General features: G+C 36.8%; 1 protein-coding gene across 2 annotated transcripts in view; it reads left to right on the top strand.

Moving 5' to 3' along the window:
- Positions 1-15,410, top strand: part of B3GLCT (beta 3-glucosyltransferase) — a 76,982-nt gene that overhangs the window by 34,685 nt on the left and 26,887 nt on the right. For both annotated transcript variants that reach the window (XM_075050640.1, XM_075050639.1), the window contains exons 5-8: positions 502-578; positions 4,610-4,721; positions 9,875-10,011; positions 11,193-11,256. In XM_075050640.1, coding sequence (XP_074906741.1) covers positions 502-578; positions 4,610-4,721; positions 9,875-10,011; positions 11,193-11,256 — 390 coding nt within the window. The remainder of the gene's footprint in view (positions 1-501; positions 579-4,609; positions 4,722-9,874; positions 10,012-11,192; positions 11,257-15,410) is intronic.

Raw genomic sequence — 15,410 nt, 5'->3', positions numbered from 1 at the left:
TGCATAAACCTATGGGTTTTTGTCGTTGTGCTAGTGTGATAGGTCAAAGCTGAACTCGGCAAAGTAAAGAGTGTTAGAAAGCTCACATAAGCTTTGTGTGACATGTTTGATTATCCAGTGGAAGCCTTTGTAGAATACTCTACATTATTTATAAGTCTTCCTTTATAGTGTGGGATTTTATGATATGGTACAGAAATGAGTATGATATATTGCTTAATTGATTACATAGGACCTATACAAAACATTTAACTTGAAGTGTATTAGCTTTATATCTAATAGGGAATTAAGAAATCATGTGTTGGAAGAAGCACTTTCCCTAAATTGCAGATCACCTTGTTTCATACCATCCTAAGTCATCTATTCTGCAGGGCTACTTGCTGGTATAAAACAATGAAGAACTAAATAGTCATTCCAGTGTAATTTTTTTAAGATTAGCTGGTGTTTAGGAAAAAAAGTGCATATAATTCAAGTTTAATGGGAATATTTTTGTTTTTCTTAAAGGAATTACCTACGGTTCTGCTTATTCATCAGATGGACGGGCATGAAGGTGCATGGACAATATTACCGTTAATGAGAGAGTAAGTGTAATGAATGCTAGTTATTTTCAGAATTTGTTGTAACCAAGAATATAAGTATTAATTACTCAGACCTCTTTTTTCAGAAGCAAAGTTTTTGAATGAGAGTTGTAACCTTATCTTTTCACTTTCTTACTCTACTTCTTTTTGGTTTCCCAAAGCAATTTTCTGTTAAATTTCATTAAATCAGGGAAAGCTATTTTAAATAAAAGAACAACAATAATATAATGTAGCTGAACAACTACCTTTTTCAAATCATTGTGGGTTTTTAAATTGTTAGGGAAGTAAACCAGTCAGAAGAAATACCATTTTTAAATGTGTGTTTTCCTATTTGGTCCCTAGTTCTCACAGTATAAGTTGTGAGGTATTTCAGAACTTTTGACCTTTCAGATTACTTGGCTGAATGAAGTGGATAAATAATTTTTAAAAAAGAGATAATAATTCCTGTTTGGAGTTTCTGTCTTTTATTGCTTACAGTGTTTCTAAGAGGTGGTATGCCTCTATAGTAAAAAGGTGTAGGTTTCAACATCTTTTTAGAAGATTATATGGCCACTTTTCATCTTAGTATGGTCAGCAAAGACAGGTAATCTCAAATACCTTTTCTTCTTAGCTTATGCAGATGGTTCCAAGGAAGACATGCTGCATTTACATGGTAGTATGTTGCAAACTGTCAGGAAACAGTGATTCTTGTTTCAGAAAGTCGTAAAAGCTCCATGGTGCTGAAGGCTGTCCTTTCCCTAAAACTTGCACTTGAAATTGGTGCCAGAGGCTCTGCAGCCTCTTGAGGTTTAATTTAGTTAATATAATTTATTAGAGTTACTCAGAAGGATGTTTTTGGTTTGGTTTGAGGTTTTTGCATCAGAGTGGTTGCAGGACAGGTTGCTTTTCCTTCTGCTTTCCATTGCTTTCTCTGTGTGTAGAAACATGAAAATAGTGCTTGTGTAGTAGCTATCTTTGAGATACATGTAAACTGTAAAAAGAAGTAAAACGAGAATCAAAGTAAATTGAAAAACTCAGAGGTGATGTTCCAACTATCGATCATCTTTGTTTTTCCTTCTTAGCTCCTGTTTCAATGACCAAATGGTTCCTCTTCTGAATTATTTATGTCTCGGTGACAGGGTTTACAGATACAGCTCTTACGAGATAGCAAAACCCAGAAGCAAAAACACAAATGCTCATTTGTGTGACAAAGCAGAAGAAAATTCTTCAGAAATCAGAAGAAGACTCTTAAGTAGAGGATTTCTATCTTGAGAATTCTAGAATATGAATTTCCTTGTGTCTACTGTTTCACCACTTTTGGCAGAATGAAGACATGGAATAGTTTATAAGTATGTCGATGTTGGGAGGCTTGTGCTGTTTAGTTTTCTCAATGGACAGAAGGGGAGGAAGGGAGATGAGCCCATTCTGCAGCAGCTGATGATGCTTGAAATTGTGATATAAGATGCATTCTTATCTGAAAACTGCTTTGAAAACAATGGCTTTCCTCAGTTGTCAGCATTTTTAAGGAGGCTTCTAAACAGTTATGACAACTCTTAATTTTTAGTTCTTGAGCACAGCTTAACTTGGACAAAATACTTCTTCATTTCAGAAGATGTAATCGTAAGACATCAATGGATGTCTTATGACACAGTACCCTTACTGCCTCCAGAAGGTCCACTACATTTCTGCTCAGTAACCATGTTCATTAAGTAGAGAAGAAATCCCTTTTTTAAATTACTACCCCAAAACTGGATCTTACCTGAGTATCTCCAATGGCTCCTGGCAATCTGACCTCCAAATTTGTGTGCTATGAGGCCTACGTAAGACTCTCTGCAGGCTTTAAATACTTAGCCTTGAAAATCATTCTGTTTGTCCATCAATAGCTAGATGAACAGATCATTCTTTTTGTGAACTTGTATGTGCTGTATTCACAAGTTGCAGTAATTCTTTTTGTTGGGGTCATTCTAGCATTTTCTCCTTGCCCTTCACCTACCTGCTTTCCTGTAAAGCCAGATATTTCTCTCCTAAAGTTCTAGCTGAGCACTAGAGTGTGAGAGAAAAGCCTTCAGTCTTTGCAGGTCATTGAATACTGTACATGTTTAAAAACATGAGGGTATCTGATACCCTTTTCGTGCTTGTTTGGCAAGTTTTAGAAGGAACAGCTAGGAAGTGTCTTTCCTAGCTCATTGTATCTTGTTTGCTTGCCTGAATGGCAAAGAGTTGCCCAGATTTCAGTGTTGAGTAGGCAACAAGAATATGCTTTTCTGAACTAAAGGATGAATGGATTGTGAGTTCTTCTGGCTATTATAGTTTAGCAGAATAAGTATCATAAGCAGAAAGCAGTGAATAATCAAATACCATTGCAAGACAGAGAGGAAGGGCAGCTTTATAGGAAGATGACTGTCATGGTTTAACCCCAGCTGGCAACTAAGTCCCACACAGCCACTCGCTCACTCCCCTGCAGTGGGAGTAAAAGTGAGGGTAAAAGTGAGAAAACTCGTGGGTTGAGATAAAGACAGTTTAATAGGTAAAGCAAAAGCCGCGCACACAAGCAAAGCGAAACAAGGAATTCATTCACCACTCCCCATGGGCAGGCAGGTGTTCAGCCATCTCCAGGAAAAGCAGGCTAACGGGGACTTGGGAAGACAAATGACATCACTCTGAGCATCCCCCCTTCCTCCTTCTTCCCCCAGCTTTATATGCTGAGCACAACGTCCTATGGTCTGGAATATCCCTTGGGTCAGTTGGGGTCAGCTTTCCCAGCTGTGTCCCCTCCAACTCCTTGTGCCCCCCCAGCCTGCTCGCTGGTGGGGTGGGGTGAGAAGCAGAAAAGCCCTTGACTCTGTGTGAGCACTGCACAGTAATAAAAACATCCCTATGTTATCAACACTGTTTCCAGCACAAATCCAAAACACAGCCCCGTACCAGCTCCTACGAAGAAAATTAACTGTATCCCAGCCCAAACCAGCAAATGATTTGTCCCAGATGAAAAAAGACTGAACTAGTTTAGCACCTGGCAACCATCTGGTGCTTCTACCATGTAATTAAAAGACCTGCAGAGGCAGGTATCACATGTTCTAGCATAAAGATTTCTCAGATAGTGGGTTTGGGTTTTGGGGTTTGTTGGGTTTTTTTTATTTTGGGGGGTTTTTTTGGCAAATACCGTTCCCTAAAACATAAATGATCCTACCATCCTTTTTTACTTTTTTTTTCTGACTTACATTTCTGCTGTTTATTTTCATTGCTGATTTTATCAGTAGAGAATGCTGTAGAGGAATAAATCTGTGATTTTTATAGGTGCTAATTTTCTTACACCTATCCTCAGATGATTTGTTTAATTAAATCAGTGTAAAAGCTATGCAAAGGAAACTGGACAAGTAAAGATTGGGTTTTTTTCCATTAGGATGTCATGAATTAATAAGGCTTTGTTTCGTTAAGTAGTGGAAGAATTTTTCTGGGAGGAGTAGAGAAATAAAGAATGAGAATTTTCTGAAGGAATCAGGAACCCTGCATTGAGTTTAGTGTTAGCTTTGAGGAAGGTAGGGGAGTCTGTTCAATCTGTGTAGTTTTACTGTACTGAAAAAGCTAATGAAGTTTTTAGGTTGGGGATGATCACTGTCAAATAGCTGTGAGAAAACCTGTCATTAGACGTTTTCATGACTGTTGCAATGGTGTTAGATGCCCAGCAGTGGGGCTTCTTGGAAGAAAGTTAAGGTACAGAGGGGAAGGTAACTTAAACTATCTATAAACTTCTGAATTCACAGGTGGCTATTAGACCTGGGGTAACTATACATTTCTGGGTGGACATTTTTATATATCACTATTCCCTTCTTTCTGGAATAACTGCTGCTATATAAGTAGATAGCAGCAGAGGCAGTATCTTTATCCATTCACTTTAGTTCTTTGATACATAATTCTAAGTTAGTAGTAAAAGTTTCTGTTTCTGTGTAAATGAATAATTGATTGCAAAGTACTTACATTTGGGGAATGTGGGTTGAATGTATCATTCTGTTTATAAGCCAGTTTATTAGTAAAATGTTAATTTCTTTTGTTAGCTTCTCTGTTACCTATGGTAGGAACTCCTCATGGATTTTCTTCTGTGAAGAAGATACAAGAATACAAGTTGTAAAGCTGCTAGAAACACTTGGAAGATTTGACGGGTCTAAGGTGAAATAAAAATTTAGATATTTAAGTTACTTTTGAATGTGCTTGAAACTTGTGGAATAATTTTAAGTACAAAATTATAAATACAGAATTTTAGAATTCCTAGTTACAGAACAATTTCTGTGGTCCAGAATTTAATTTTATAAGATTTCCTGGATGACTTAATGCTCCAAACATTGGAAAAGAGGTATCCAAACAGCTTAAAATAGGAGGATAGATTTCTGTTGCTGAGGCTGAGAGTGAGCAAGGTATTTAACATGAAGCATCATCAGCGCCTGTCTAGCTGTTGAAGAACTTAAAATTGAGCAGAGAAAAGATTTCTTCTGTGGATAGCCTGAAAATGATGTAGCATCAGTAAAAAATTAATATAGTCTGCTGTGTGGTCCTCTCTCCCCGTTTTCCTGTCATCAGTTCTGATTGTCATCAGTTCTGATTGTCATCAGACAGAATGACTGATGTTAGTTTGACTAACTGTCTCTGATCTAATATAGTAGGGTATTTTATTTGTGTTCTGTTTCTGAACTGTCTTGGTGATAAGACAGTTTTCTTTATCTGCTGGAAAAGAAACAACACCAAAGACTTGCAGAACAAAAGAAAAATGCAGTCACCAAGGAACAAAGTAAATTTGGCAATGCAACTGACACGAAAGGTGTTAGTCTTTAGAATTCTCAGTGTTCAGGAAAAAAATTCAGCTTGATGTCTGTTCTTTGCCTGGAATAAAAGAAGCCAAAGTCTCCTGTGCGAAATATGTTTTGCTTCTTTATTGTTACCTTGACTGAGTATTGAACTCTGCTTTAGGTCTCACTTCAGCATATTTACTTCTTTTGCAGGCACATGGCCTTTTCATGTTTTCTCACAATTCTTTTCTAAAATGGTAATAATAATTCAGAGATCTTACATTTTTAAACATTCTGTTTTCAAAATATCTGACTGAATATAGTCAAGCCTTTGGAATATCCGCTTATTTCTGTTTCAGAAACAACCTACTCCTAATTGATGTTCTCAGAATAGAAACATAAAAATTTTTGTTCTAGATGCTGCCTTTATGCCAGTTTTAATGTCTCCTTTGCATTACATGAAAATTCTATTACAATAACAAATTATGTTCCAACCTGCATTAAAAGAAAAATCAGATGTTTTGCTTTTGTACCTAGCAATCATCATCTTAGTGTAACAGTCCATAACTGATCCCTTATATACAGTAGTAGTGCATCAGTCACAAAATTTAAGATGAGTTAGACCAGAATGAGCTTATTCATTTTAAAATGTCAGCAGTCTGCATAATAAAAAGCTGGTATACATTAATCACAATAAAAGGTCTACAAGGGGCATGTGAATAGTTGATGAATCTGCAGCTTTCCAATCTGGATATCTAGAGATTAGTAACAGAACTATTGAGACTGATACGAATGTAATATTGAGTGAAACCAGATATGTGAAACATCATAAGAGTCTGTGGAGGAATGTTAAGAGAATGACCTGCATTGATAATGAAGGACGTTATTGACTGCAGTAGAACTAAATAACAGTGAGGAATATCTGATAAAGACCTCAAGGCAAGTACTCAGATGGTGAATTATATCTGAACATCAGGAAACACTTTTTTACTGTGAGGGTGACTAAGCATTGCCACAGCTTGCCTGAAGAGGTTGTGGAGTCTCCATCCTTGGAGGTAACTCATAAACCATCTGGACATGGTCCTGGGCAACCTGCTGTATAGGTGGCCCTGCAGGGGAAGTTAGACCAGATGATCCCCAGAGGTCCCTTCCAACCTCAACCCCTCTGTGATTCTGTGTTTCAACAGCATATTGATTCAACCTGTGCTTTCATAATGGAAGACAGCAGCAAGGTTAAACCAAATTGTATGTGCCACTCCTCTTACTGTCATCCTAACAGGATGGTAGGCTACAGCCCCAAAGATATCCAAAATGAGTAAACCAAGCTGATGCACAGCAATGACTTAGTAGCTGTTGATACCTGAAGTGTATAAAAGATCTGTCTGAACAACAGTTTGATTTTGAGAATTATAAGAACTTATAAGATGTAGTAAGACACAGTGAGGATGTGACAGCTGAAATCTCCTGTCCTGCGTGTCAGACACAAGTCTTGAACAGATGAATTCAGCACACTTATCTTGGTATTTGTGAGTAAGTGGATACGAATGTGAGTCAGTAAAATCAACTTGATTAGCAAGTTAGGTAAAGTCACCTCTGCCCTCCCTGAGGTCTGGTATTGAGTTTTGTGGTATCACATTCCTTCAGCTATTTAAAGTGCTCTAAAGACTTTGGAGTGCTCTTACTAAAGGTAGGTGATTTTGCCATTTTTGAAGCACAATGATCCGGTGGATGGTAGTTACCCTTAATGCAATGAATCACACTTTTTTAAAAATCCACATTTTTGCCTATATGCAATTTGATTACCATCATTCCTTAAGTTACTTTATAAGTTCCTTTGTATATAACTAATTTAATCTTGTAAATCCAGCCTGCACAGATTGATTTGCCCTGCATATCAGTGTAGTAAATAAACAATGTTATGACCAAATAAGCTTGGAGAGTATTGGCTGTAACCTGGAATGCCTTCACTGTGATTTGTGGCTTAATATTGCCAGAAATATTATTATATGAAAGCCTGAGGAGGGTGTATGTATGGGTTTAATTTTCTATGTTTTATAGGGAAAGGAAAGTAAGGTTGGTTTTTTTAATCCATAGATTGTTTTGGTGTAAAATTAGCATGCAAAATTAGGATAAGTAAAGTGTTTTTTCCACTCTGTAGCATAACGAAGTGGAGGTCCGGAAAAAAATTGTCTGCAGATGGTACTGTTGTATTAAAATGTTACTATTTATTAACTATTTCTGAAACAGAATAGTGCGCTTGTGTTATGAACATTTTGAAGCCCTGGAGGCCCTAAAAGAGTTAAAAAACAGCGTGCACAAATGCTTCTAAAGAATTATTTTTATTCTTTCAAGGCAATCATCTTTGTGCATAAAAATTAGTATGTTTGCCCATTTTCCTTTACCTCCCAATATTTTGTTTGATTTTTATATCCTTCCAGTGAACACTATTGAATCCTTCCAATAAAGGAAGGAGAAAGCAGGGTCTTTTGTGATTGAAGGTATAAATCAAAGGCTGAGTAAGTAGGTACCAGGCAGTAAGTCCTATGAAGGTGATTAAAAAAAACAGTGGGAAAAAATCTCCACCCTTACCTTCTCCATATGTTGGGTAGTGTCAGTTTAACTTTGGCTGTTTCCTCAACAGATTCCTGAACACCTACCCTTCAGCCTCAGGAGGCACGTGGGGATTATGGGAACAAACAAGTTTTCAGCATTTGTGTTATCTGAAGAAGTCACTAGTCAAGTACAAGATATATTCAACTTACTTTTATTGAGAGTAGGTGGCCAAAGTAGAGGGGAGAAATGTACAGAATTCATGGGAAATGCACTCAGCACCTTACGCATGTATACAGACACATGCATACCATGTTAAACCTGCATCAGTCCCTCGGAGAGTCGGTGTTCCTGGCACAGGTGGCATCCTGTATCTTTGACTCGATGTGTGCGGCAAGACAAGAATCCGTGGTAGCTCCTGAGGGCTGCCCTTTTATTGCCTTTTGGGGAGCCAGGTTGAGTCCTGGCTGGATTCCCAGGGAATTGTCAGGCTGAATGTCTTCTGGGGCAGCCCCACTTGCATACCCTCTGCCAGGCTCAGCCAGCTGGTTTTGGCTGGAGGTGTCTCCTGGTACATGTAGACCTCTCTTCTGCTGTTTGCTGACCCTGCCGTAGCCTGGCCAAATCTCACTCATCGCTTCTCATCGACTCTGGGGAGCTATAAAATTTATCTCAGTCTATATAGCAACATCTGCTTGGAGTTAGATGACTACTGAGATGCAAGAGCCTCTTGAGGTTAGACTTTTTTTTTTTTTTTGCCAGATGTTTCTACAGTACTTCTGCTTGAATATTTTCCCTTTTGTCTTGAATTTTGTGTAAATTATTTATCACATGTGAAGCATGTGAACTGTGATAATGCCTTGAAGGAATTTTTCATTGTTGCTGATGTGCTGCCCCTTTAAAGGAGGGGAAAAATCAAATACGGCAGGGAGTTTGGAGAAAGAATCTTTTGTGAAAAAGCAGTTGCCCTAACTTTGAATCTATTTGAGTGGTGAATTGTCAGGGATTGATAAATTGTCAGGAAAAAGAAAAGCCTGGGTTACTGTTATAACACAAAGAACTTCACACTTTAAAGATTTAATATAAGTATTAAGGTAATTCAGAATTCTGATTCATCATTTGTACTTGTAGGTCTGAAAAGCAGTTTATATATTTTTAAAATTATATGTATATACATATATTCTTTTTTCCCTTCATTACAGTCCTTATTCTGCAAAAATTGGGAGTATACTTGTTTTATACCCATTCTAAACAGAAAGATTAAGACAACTGATAGTAATGTTAAAGTAGTAGTATTTAAGTCTGTTAATTATTTTCAGATACAGCAGAGTCAGTAGTAAATTCTTAAACACTGTTACTTAAAACTCTAATAATAATAATAATAATAATGATAATACTTAAGTTTTTACTTTACAAATGCATACTTGAGACCTTCTTCATTTAACTGTTTTGAAGATCAAAGTATTTAAAATGTTTGCTTTTTAAGTTCCCTAGCGTAAAAGAGGCTAGACAGATGGAAATTCAAAATGGATATATATATAAGGTTCCTGAATGCAATGCTTTTGAGTGTCTTGTCTAGTCAGTAGTCAGTTTGGGCGGCCAAACACTGGAGCAGGTTGTCCAGAGAGGTTGTGGAGTGTATTCAAAACTGGGCAACCTGCTCTGGCTGACCTTGCTTGAGCAGGGGGATTGGACTAGATGATCTCAAGAGGCTCCTTCCAACCTCAGCACTTCTATGATTCCGGGATTCAGTGCTTTTTCAACAGGTGGAATTCAGGGTGTATGCTGACAATACAGTGTGTATTTGAATTCAGAGAAGTGCCTTTAGTTTCATTTCTTATCAAGTACAAATTTTGTCCGGATTATTGTGAACAATACGCTTCCCTTGTTTTTGTTTTCAGGTTTGCTTTATTCAGCATGAATGCAGTTGTCATCTTCACTAAAAGGATGCTGTAGATGAACAAAATTGTTTCCTATATTCCTTTACAGGAGTGGTTTTTAGGTAAAGCATTATATGATGAAGAATCTACAATAATTCACCATTATGCCTTTGCTGAAAATCCTACAGCCTTTACATTTCCAGATTTTGCTGCTGGTTGGGCACTTAGCATTCCACTTGTTAACAAGTAAGAATTGATTTTTTAATCACTTCTTGTTTAATGATAGTAATTAAGAATGTTTAATTTATACAATTTTTCTAGATGCTAATCAATATTATTTTAATGAGTTATGATTTCATATGGATTACTATTTTCTGTAAAAGATGAAGGTGTTCCTGCTGCCACCTATAGTATTAGCATCCATGCTGGTACATGTAAGTCTACTTTAGTTTGAGGATCTAAGATGTGTAGCAAGACATTCAACCAGGCACAGTAATGTACAACTAGCTCTGGGTATGCCTACATGGACTTGTGCTCTCACTATAAACTTACCCAGTAAATACTCCTTTGATAAAATTCCATTTCTTCCTTATTCTACATGTTCCAAGCATAATTATTATAAACAAACACTTAAGAATTTATTAGTAGACGAGGGTACAGAAATAGATTTCTGTATCATTGCTGTGCATGTGATTTATTTTGCTTCACTCTGCCTATCTAAAAGTTAAAATCATCAGATAGTTAATAGTTGTCCAGTACTAGTCGTTCAACTAGTTCAATACCATCTCTTGTCACTTTAAAAATGTGTTCTTCCCCAGACAGCAGTTTTATTCCTGGATCGTAGTGACTGCATTGCCTTCTAGAAGTGTTTCTTGTGCTATAGAGACAACCTAGATATTTACTTCAGATTAGATGCTTTTAAATGAGATTTGAAAAGTTCATAGATTTCAGAAGTTGAATGCATCATGCTGTAGCAAGGATTGATGTTTTCATAAATTGAACATGCCTAAGTACTGTGCTTTGGATTACACAAAAAGAGAATATTGTCTGAAGTTTGAGATGCTGATCAATATTGATCTTCAAATGCACTGCTGCTTTTAATCTGTTGAAAATGTTATGCCAGACTCTCCATCTACTCCAGATGAGAACTTTCTTCTTGGGCAGGAAGAATGTATCAAAATATGTGTGCTGAAAAAGTAGTATTAATATCATCACACTGTACTCCAATGAAAAAAAAAATATGAAAAAGAAATATAAGTTTCTTCTTGGGGCAATAAATACAGAAGTGTGATTCCTGCCCTGCCCCCTCACCCCACCCCCCGTAAGATGGTCAATAATGTCAGCCACAGTTTGCTGCATACACTGGTGATTAATTTTTTTTAAAATTTTTTTTTTTAAGTAAATTTCTTCATCTTTTAATTGTATAGGCTTGCAAAGAAGTTGAAAAGTGAACCACTCAAGTCAGACTTTACAATAGATTTAAAGCATGAGGTAAGCAGTGATGTGATGAAAGAAAAAAATGTCTGAAATCTATATATTTGAATGGTGATAAATGATAATGGAAATAACAGATTTTTCTTAGACATTGCTAAAAAGTTTGACTGCAATGGCATGTTTAATTTCTTTCCCTTCCTTTTGAATATTGTAATACTTTAAATCTATATTTCAAGTATAGAAGAATTCATGAATAAAATTGCATTCATATATGAATATGTACATGGTTGTATACAGTAAGTTATCTTCTAGGGCTTGGTCTATAAAGGAGAGAGACTTCTAATTCGTGAAGCCTGAGCTGACATGAACAGTATCTCAGACATGAGCCAGCCTCACTCACTTTCTAAATCAGACTGTAAGAGCTAAATATGATGGAGTTTGGATTAAATAGTCTGAGGAACCTAACTGTTGTGTGACCAATCAACTCTGCAACTTGCAGCATGGAAGACTGGAAATTTTTTTGTGCCTCTAGTTTGCAACAGTTTTAAAAGGTAGCCACTAGGTCTTTCAGAGAATAAGTGAGTTGACTGAAAGGAACATGAGAAGAAAGGTGTGGGGGATTTTGAAAGAATATCAGTGCTACTTTTTCTGAAGCTTTTTAAATTTTTCTGCCTTCAAAATGTCTGCACTGTCACCAAAGTGAACTCCTGAACCAGGGTGGAAGGGGGGGTGAATCTGGAATAAACTTGCTGATTTTTGGCCTGAAATTATGAGTGATGTTGAATTCATTTTAATTTTTTTAAACTCCTGAAAGTCAGCCATAAATTGTGGTTCTGGCCCAGAAAAAAAACCCCACCTTACTTAAAACTACTGCTGCTGTTCTAGATCTTTATTCTGTAATGGTTATAAACCTCCTCATTTCCAACATAAATCTACAGTGTACTTATAGAGTATAAATTGGTAGCATATTTAAATTAATTTGGTTTTGTGCCAACACTGTTCTTTCACATAGTTTCCCCACCTTGACTGATGTATTTCTCAAAAGCAATTGGACCCCTCTCAGCTTTCATTTTGCTACATGAAGCAAGCCAACAAGCTGTGTTTCTTTCCTCTTGTTAATTTTTCTAAATGTAAGACCTTGAGCTTTACACTGTAAATCTTCTTTTTGTAAGTTACCTCAAAGTCATTCATATATTCTCAATATTCCAGTCTACCTCAGCACTGACAAAGCCTCTAAACTTAGTGTCATAAAAAAAAAAAAATCATTAGCAGACATTTCTTTTATGTGCCACAGATTGCTTAATGAAAAACAATTGATCACTCGACTGGCAAAATTACTTCCATCCACTTCTTATTCTGTTAGCAGTTCTTTGCATATGTTTCATTTCAAATTTATTGTCAATGATAACCTACTTCAGCCCTGTAGTTATTCTTTCTGCACAGTCTCCTGTCTCCCTAGACACAGTTCCATTCCCCCTCATTTATTTTATAAATCACCATCTTCTTAAATCATTTTTATCTCTACGTCCTTCATGTGTGAATCAAGATTGACAACAAATCAAAGGATATAATCTGTGATCTTTAATGACTGTGTGTAAAGTTTAAATTTATGAAGGATGATAAATGTTTTAAGAAGTGTTTTAGTTTGACAGAGTCCTAATAACATGTGCCTCTAGTCTTTGGTATTTTATTGTGCTCTGTATCAGGTGGGTTTTTTCACCCTACTACTTTCCAAGTCCCTATTTCTTATATCCACAACTTTTATATAACTTTCCATCTGGAAGGCCTATCTTGCAAATGTGGTAAAGGATTTTTATCATGCTGCTGCTCATTTGTAGATTGTTTTTTAGACTTTTTGGAACTGCACAATATATAGCATATTCCCTGATACTCAAAACTTGAAGTGAAAAATGGATTTTTTTGTATATCTAACGTTAGATTTGAACTAGGACTAAGACTATTTTTTGTCTTTTTATTGTAAATCCATTTCCATTGTTTTAGGAACAGCCTGTCATCCTGTTCTATAACCCAAAATGGCACTCTAACCTCATTTCTGAAATATGATAACTTCACACTATTCTAAGGCTTTCTATTGAAGAATCCATTATTCACTGGGAAATCTTAGCGCATTATGAACTTTCATAAATAATTCATGTTATGTTACAATTGTTAAATATTCTTTGTGCTGCAGGAGCATTTCTTCTTTGTTGGTTCATGTGATAGACGTTAATTCTGAATAGCTGAATTCTGAACTAATACAATCTTAAAATGTACTGGAAGCTCTTTAGAAATCCAATCTCTTGCTGTTAGTAGTCTTCCAGCTACAAGGCAGGGTCAAGAACCGCTTACATCCCATAATGTGAATGTGGTGACAAGACAAAAGATAACCTTGGAGACGTACGTGTGTTTATTGGTTGCTCGTTACCCACAAGCATATGTGTTACATGTCACTTCTATACTCCTCGTCTACTCCAAGCACTATCAACAGTATTTGTCTTAACTGCCACTCATGCTTAGGAATTTTCTTCCCTATAGAGTGGCCTTTCCCTTTAGTGCTTTGTTGAACTCATCTGTAATGCTAAGATCATCTGTGTTTTCAGAAGCATTGCTAAAACAGCAAATAAACAGACCACTTAATAATGGTGAGGCTAAAATAAATTAGACCTTGCAAACTACAAAACTCACTGCATTGAAAGAACCTGCAGCTGAGCTAGTGGTTTAGCAAGTCACTCTCAGCTGAGCAGTAGTAGTGACCATGTTTGTACTCACAGCTCCCAGTTGTCTGCATCCACTCAATTACAAGGAACAGTAATTTAAACTCTTTTCAGTGCAATCAAACAAAATGTTTTTACTTTGCAGTTGAGGTGGTCTAAGAGCGCATGTGTAGTTATGACAACCCAGTTAAAGTCAGCAACTTGCTAAAAACTCATCACTTAATTGTATTCTAGTATGTGACTGTACCCTATGGATAATCTTTCAAATCTGGAAGCTTAAGTTTAAAAAATATGATTGTATTCTCAAGCCTGCCCCCAGTCCTAACAGGGCTTGTAACAAACTGGCACTTCTGTCTTATACCCTCTAAGTTCCAGAAATGTCTGTGTGCAGGTAGTTGGGGTTTTCTGAGGATGTTGAGACCTAGATGAGAAGGGCAGGAAAATAATCTTTTATAACTTATAAGTCTGTAACTGGTTTGGTGACTTGGGCTTGTCCAGACCATACTTAATGCTCTTGGTTTGCACCAAGTTCTTCCTGAACACTGCGGAGAAGGAAATATTATGTCCTCTTAATAATAGCTTAATGATCACATTTGCTAAAAGAGGAGCTGAATTCTGGGCCAGGAGGGGTTCAAAGCTAACAGTTCCTAAGTAAGCATAAAACACTGAAAAGGAGACTCATTTTCATTGCCTTTGGTGTGTTCTGGGTCTGGTCCCCTATTCCATTGAAGCACTTAACTTGTTTTCCATGCAGGAGTCATTGGGAATATGTGTAAATAACACAGGAAACAGGAACTAGAACCCAAGACGGATTTTCCTGTCTTGGAGGAGTCCCATTCCCCCTATGCAGCAGATTCAGGCTCCCCTTCACTACACTGTCCTGTTGGTTCCATGAATCTTACTTTTTGCACAGTAATTCAGTTTCATGAGGTAGCATGGAGAATCTTTGCCCCAGAATATCTATGGTTTGTTGGTATAGGCACCCTTTTGAAAACTAGAAGCTGTAACTTCTGACCGAGTCAGGCAGAAGCAAGCCTAGAACCCAGATGTCCTACATCTTGAGTATACGCTCAACCAGCTCTTGTGCAAAGATGCTTTCACATCTTTGGCCTATCCTCAAGAGAGACTAAGCATTCAGAATTGAGAGTGTATGGCAAGGCAGCTGGGAAGCTCTGAATCCACATACTGACTGAGATACTATTTTCTGCCTTTTAGATTTTTAAGAACTTGATTTTGTTCTTACAAGTTTCTGAACGGTTTTATATGTTTTGTTGTTGCATTTAAAATGGGCAAGAGTCTACTATAGGATAACATATCTATTACATGATCCTTCATTGTATTTTACAGCTTCTCAGAGATTCATTATGATTTTGAGCTTTTTAAATTGTCCCCAGAGAATGGGTCTATTTTGAAAAGCTGAAAATTGCCACATAGGATGAAATAGGCCTAGCTATTCCAAATTATCAAAATAATTTTAAAAGAGCAACACAGTAAGGA

The sequence above is a fragment of the Buteo buteo genome, chromosome 18, assembly GCF_964188355.1.
Source record: "Buteo buteo chromosome 18, bButBut1.hap1.1, whole genome shotgun sequence".
Classification (NCBI taxonomy): domain Eukaryota; kingdom Metazoa; phylum Chordata; class Aves; order Accipitriformes; family Accipitridae; genus Buteo; species Buteo buteo.
Note: the sequence above shows the minus strand (reverse complement) of the source record. Positions and strands in the feature narration are given on the sequence as shown.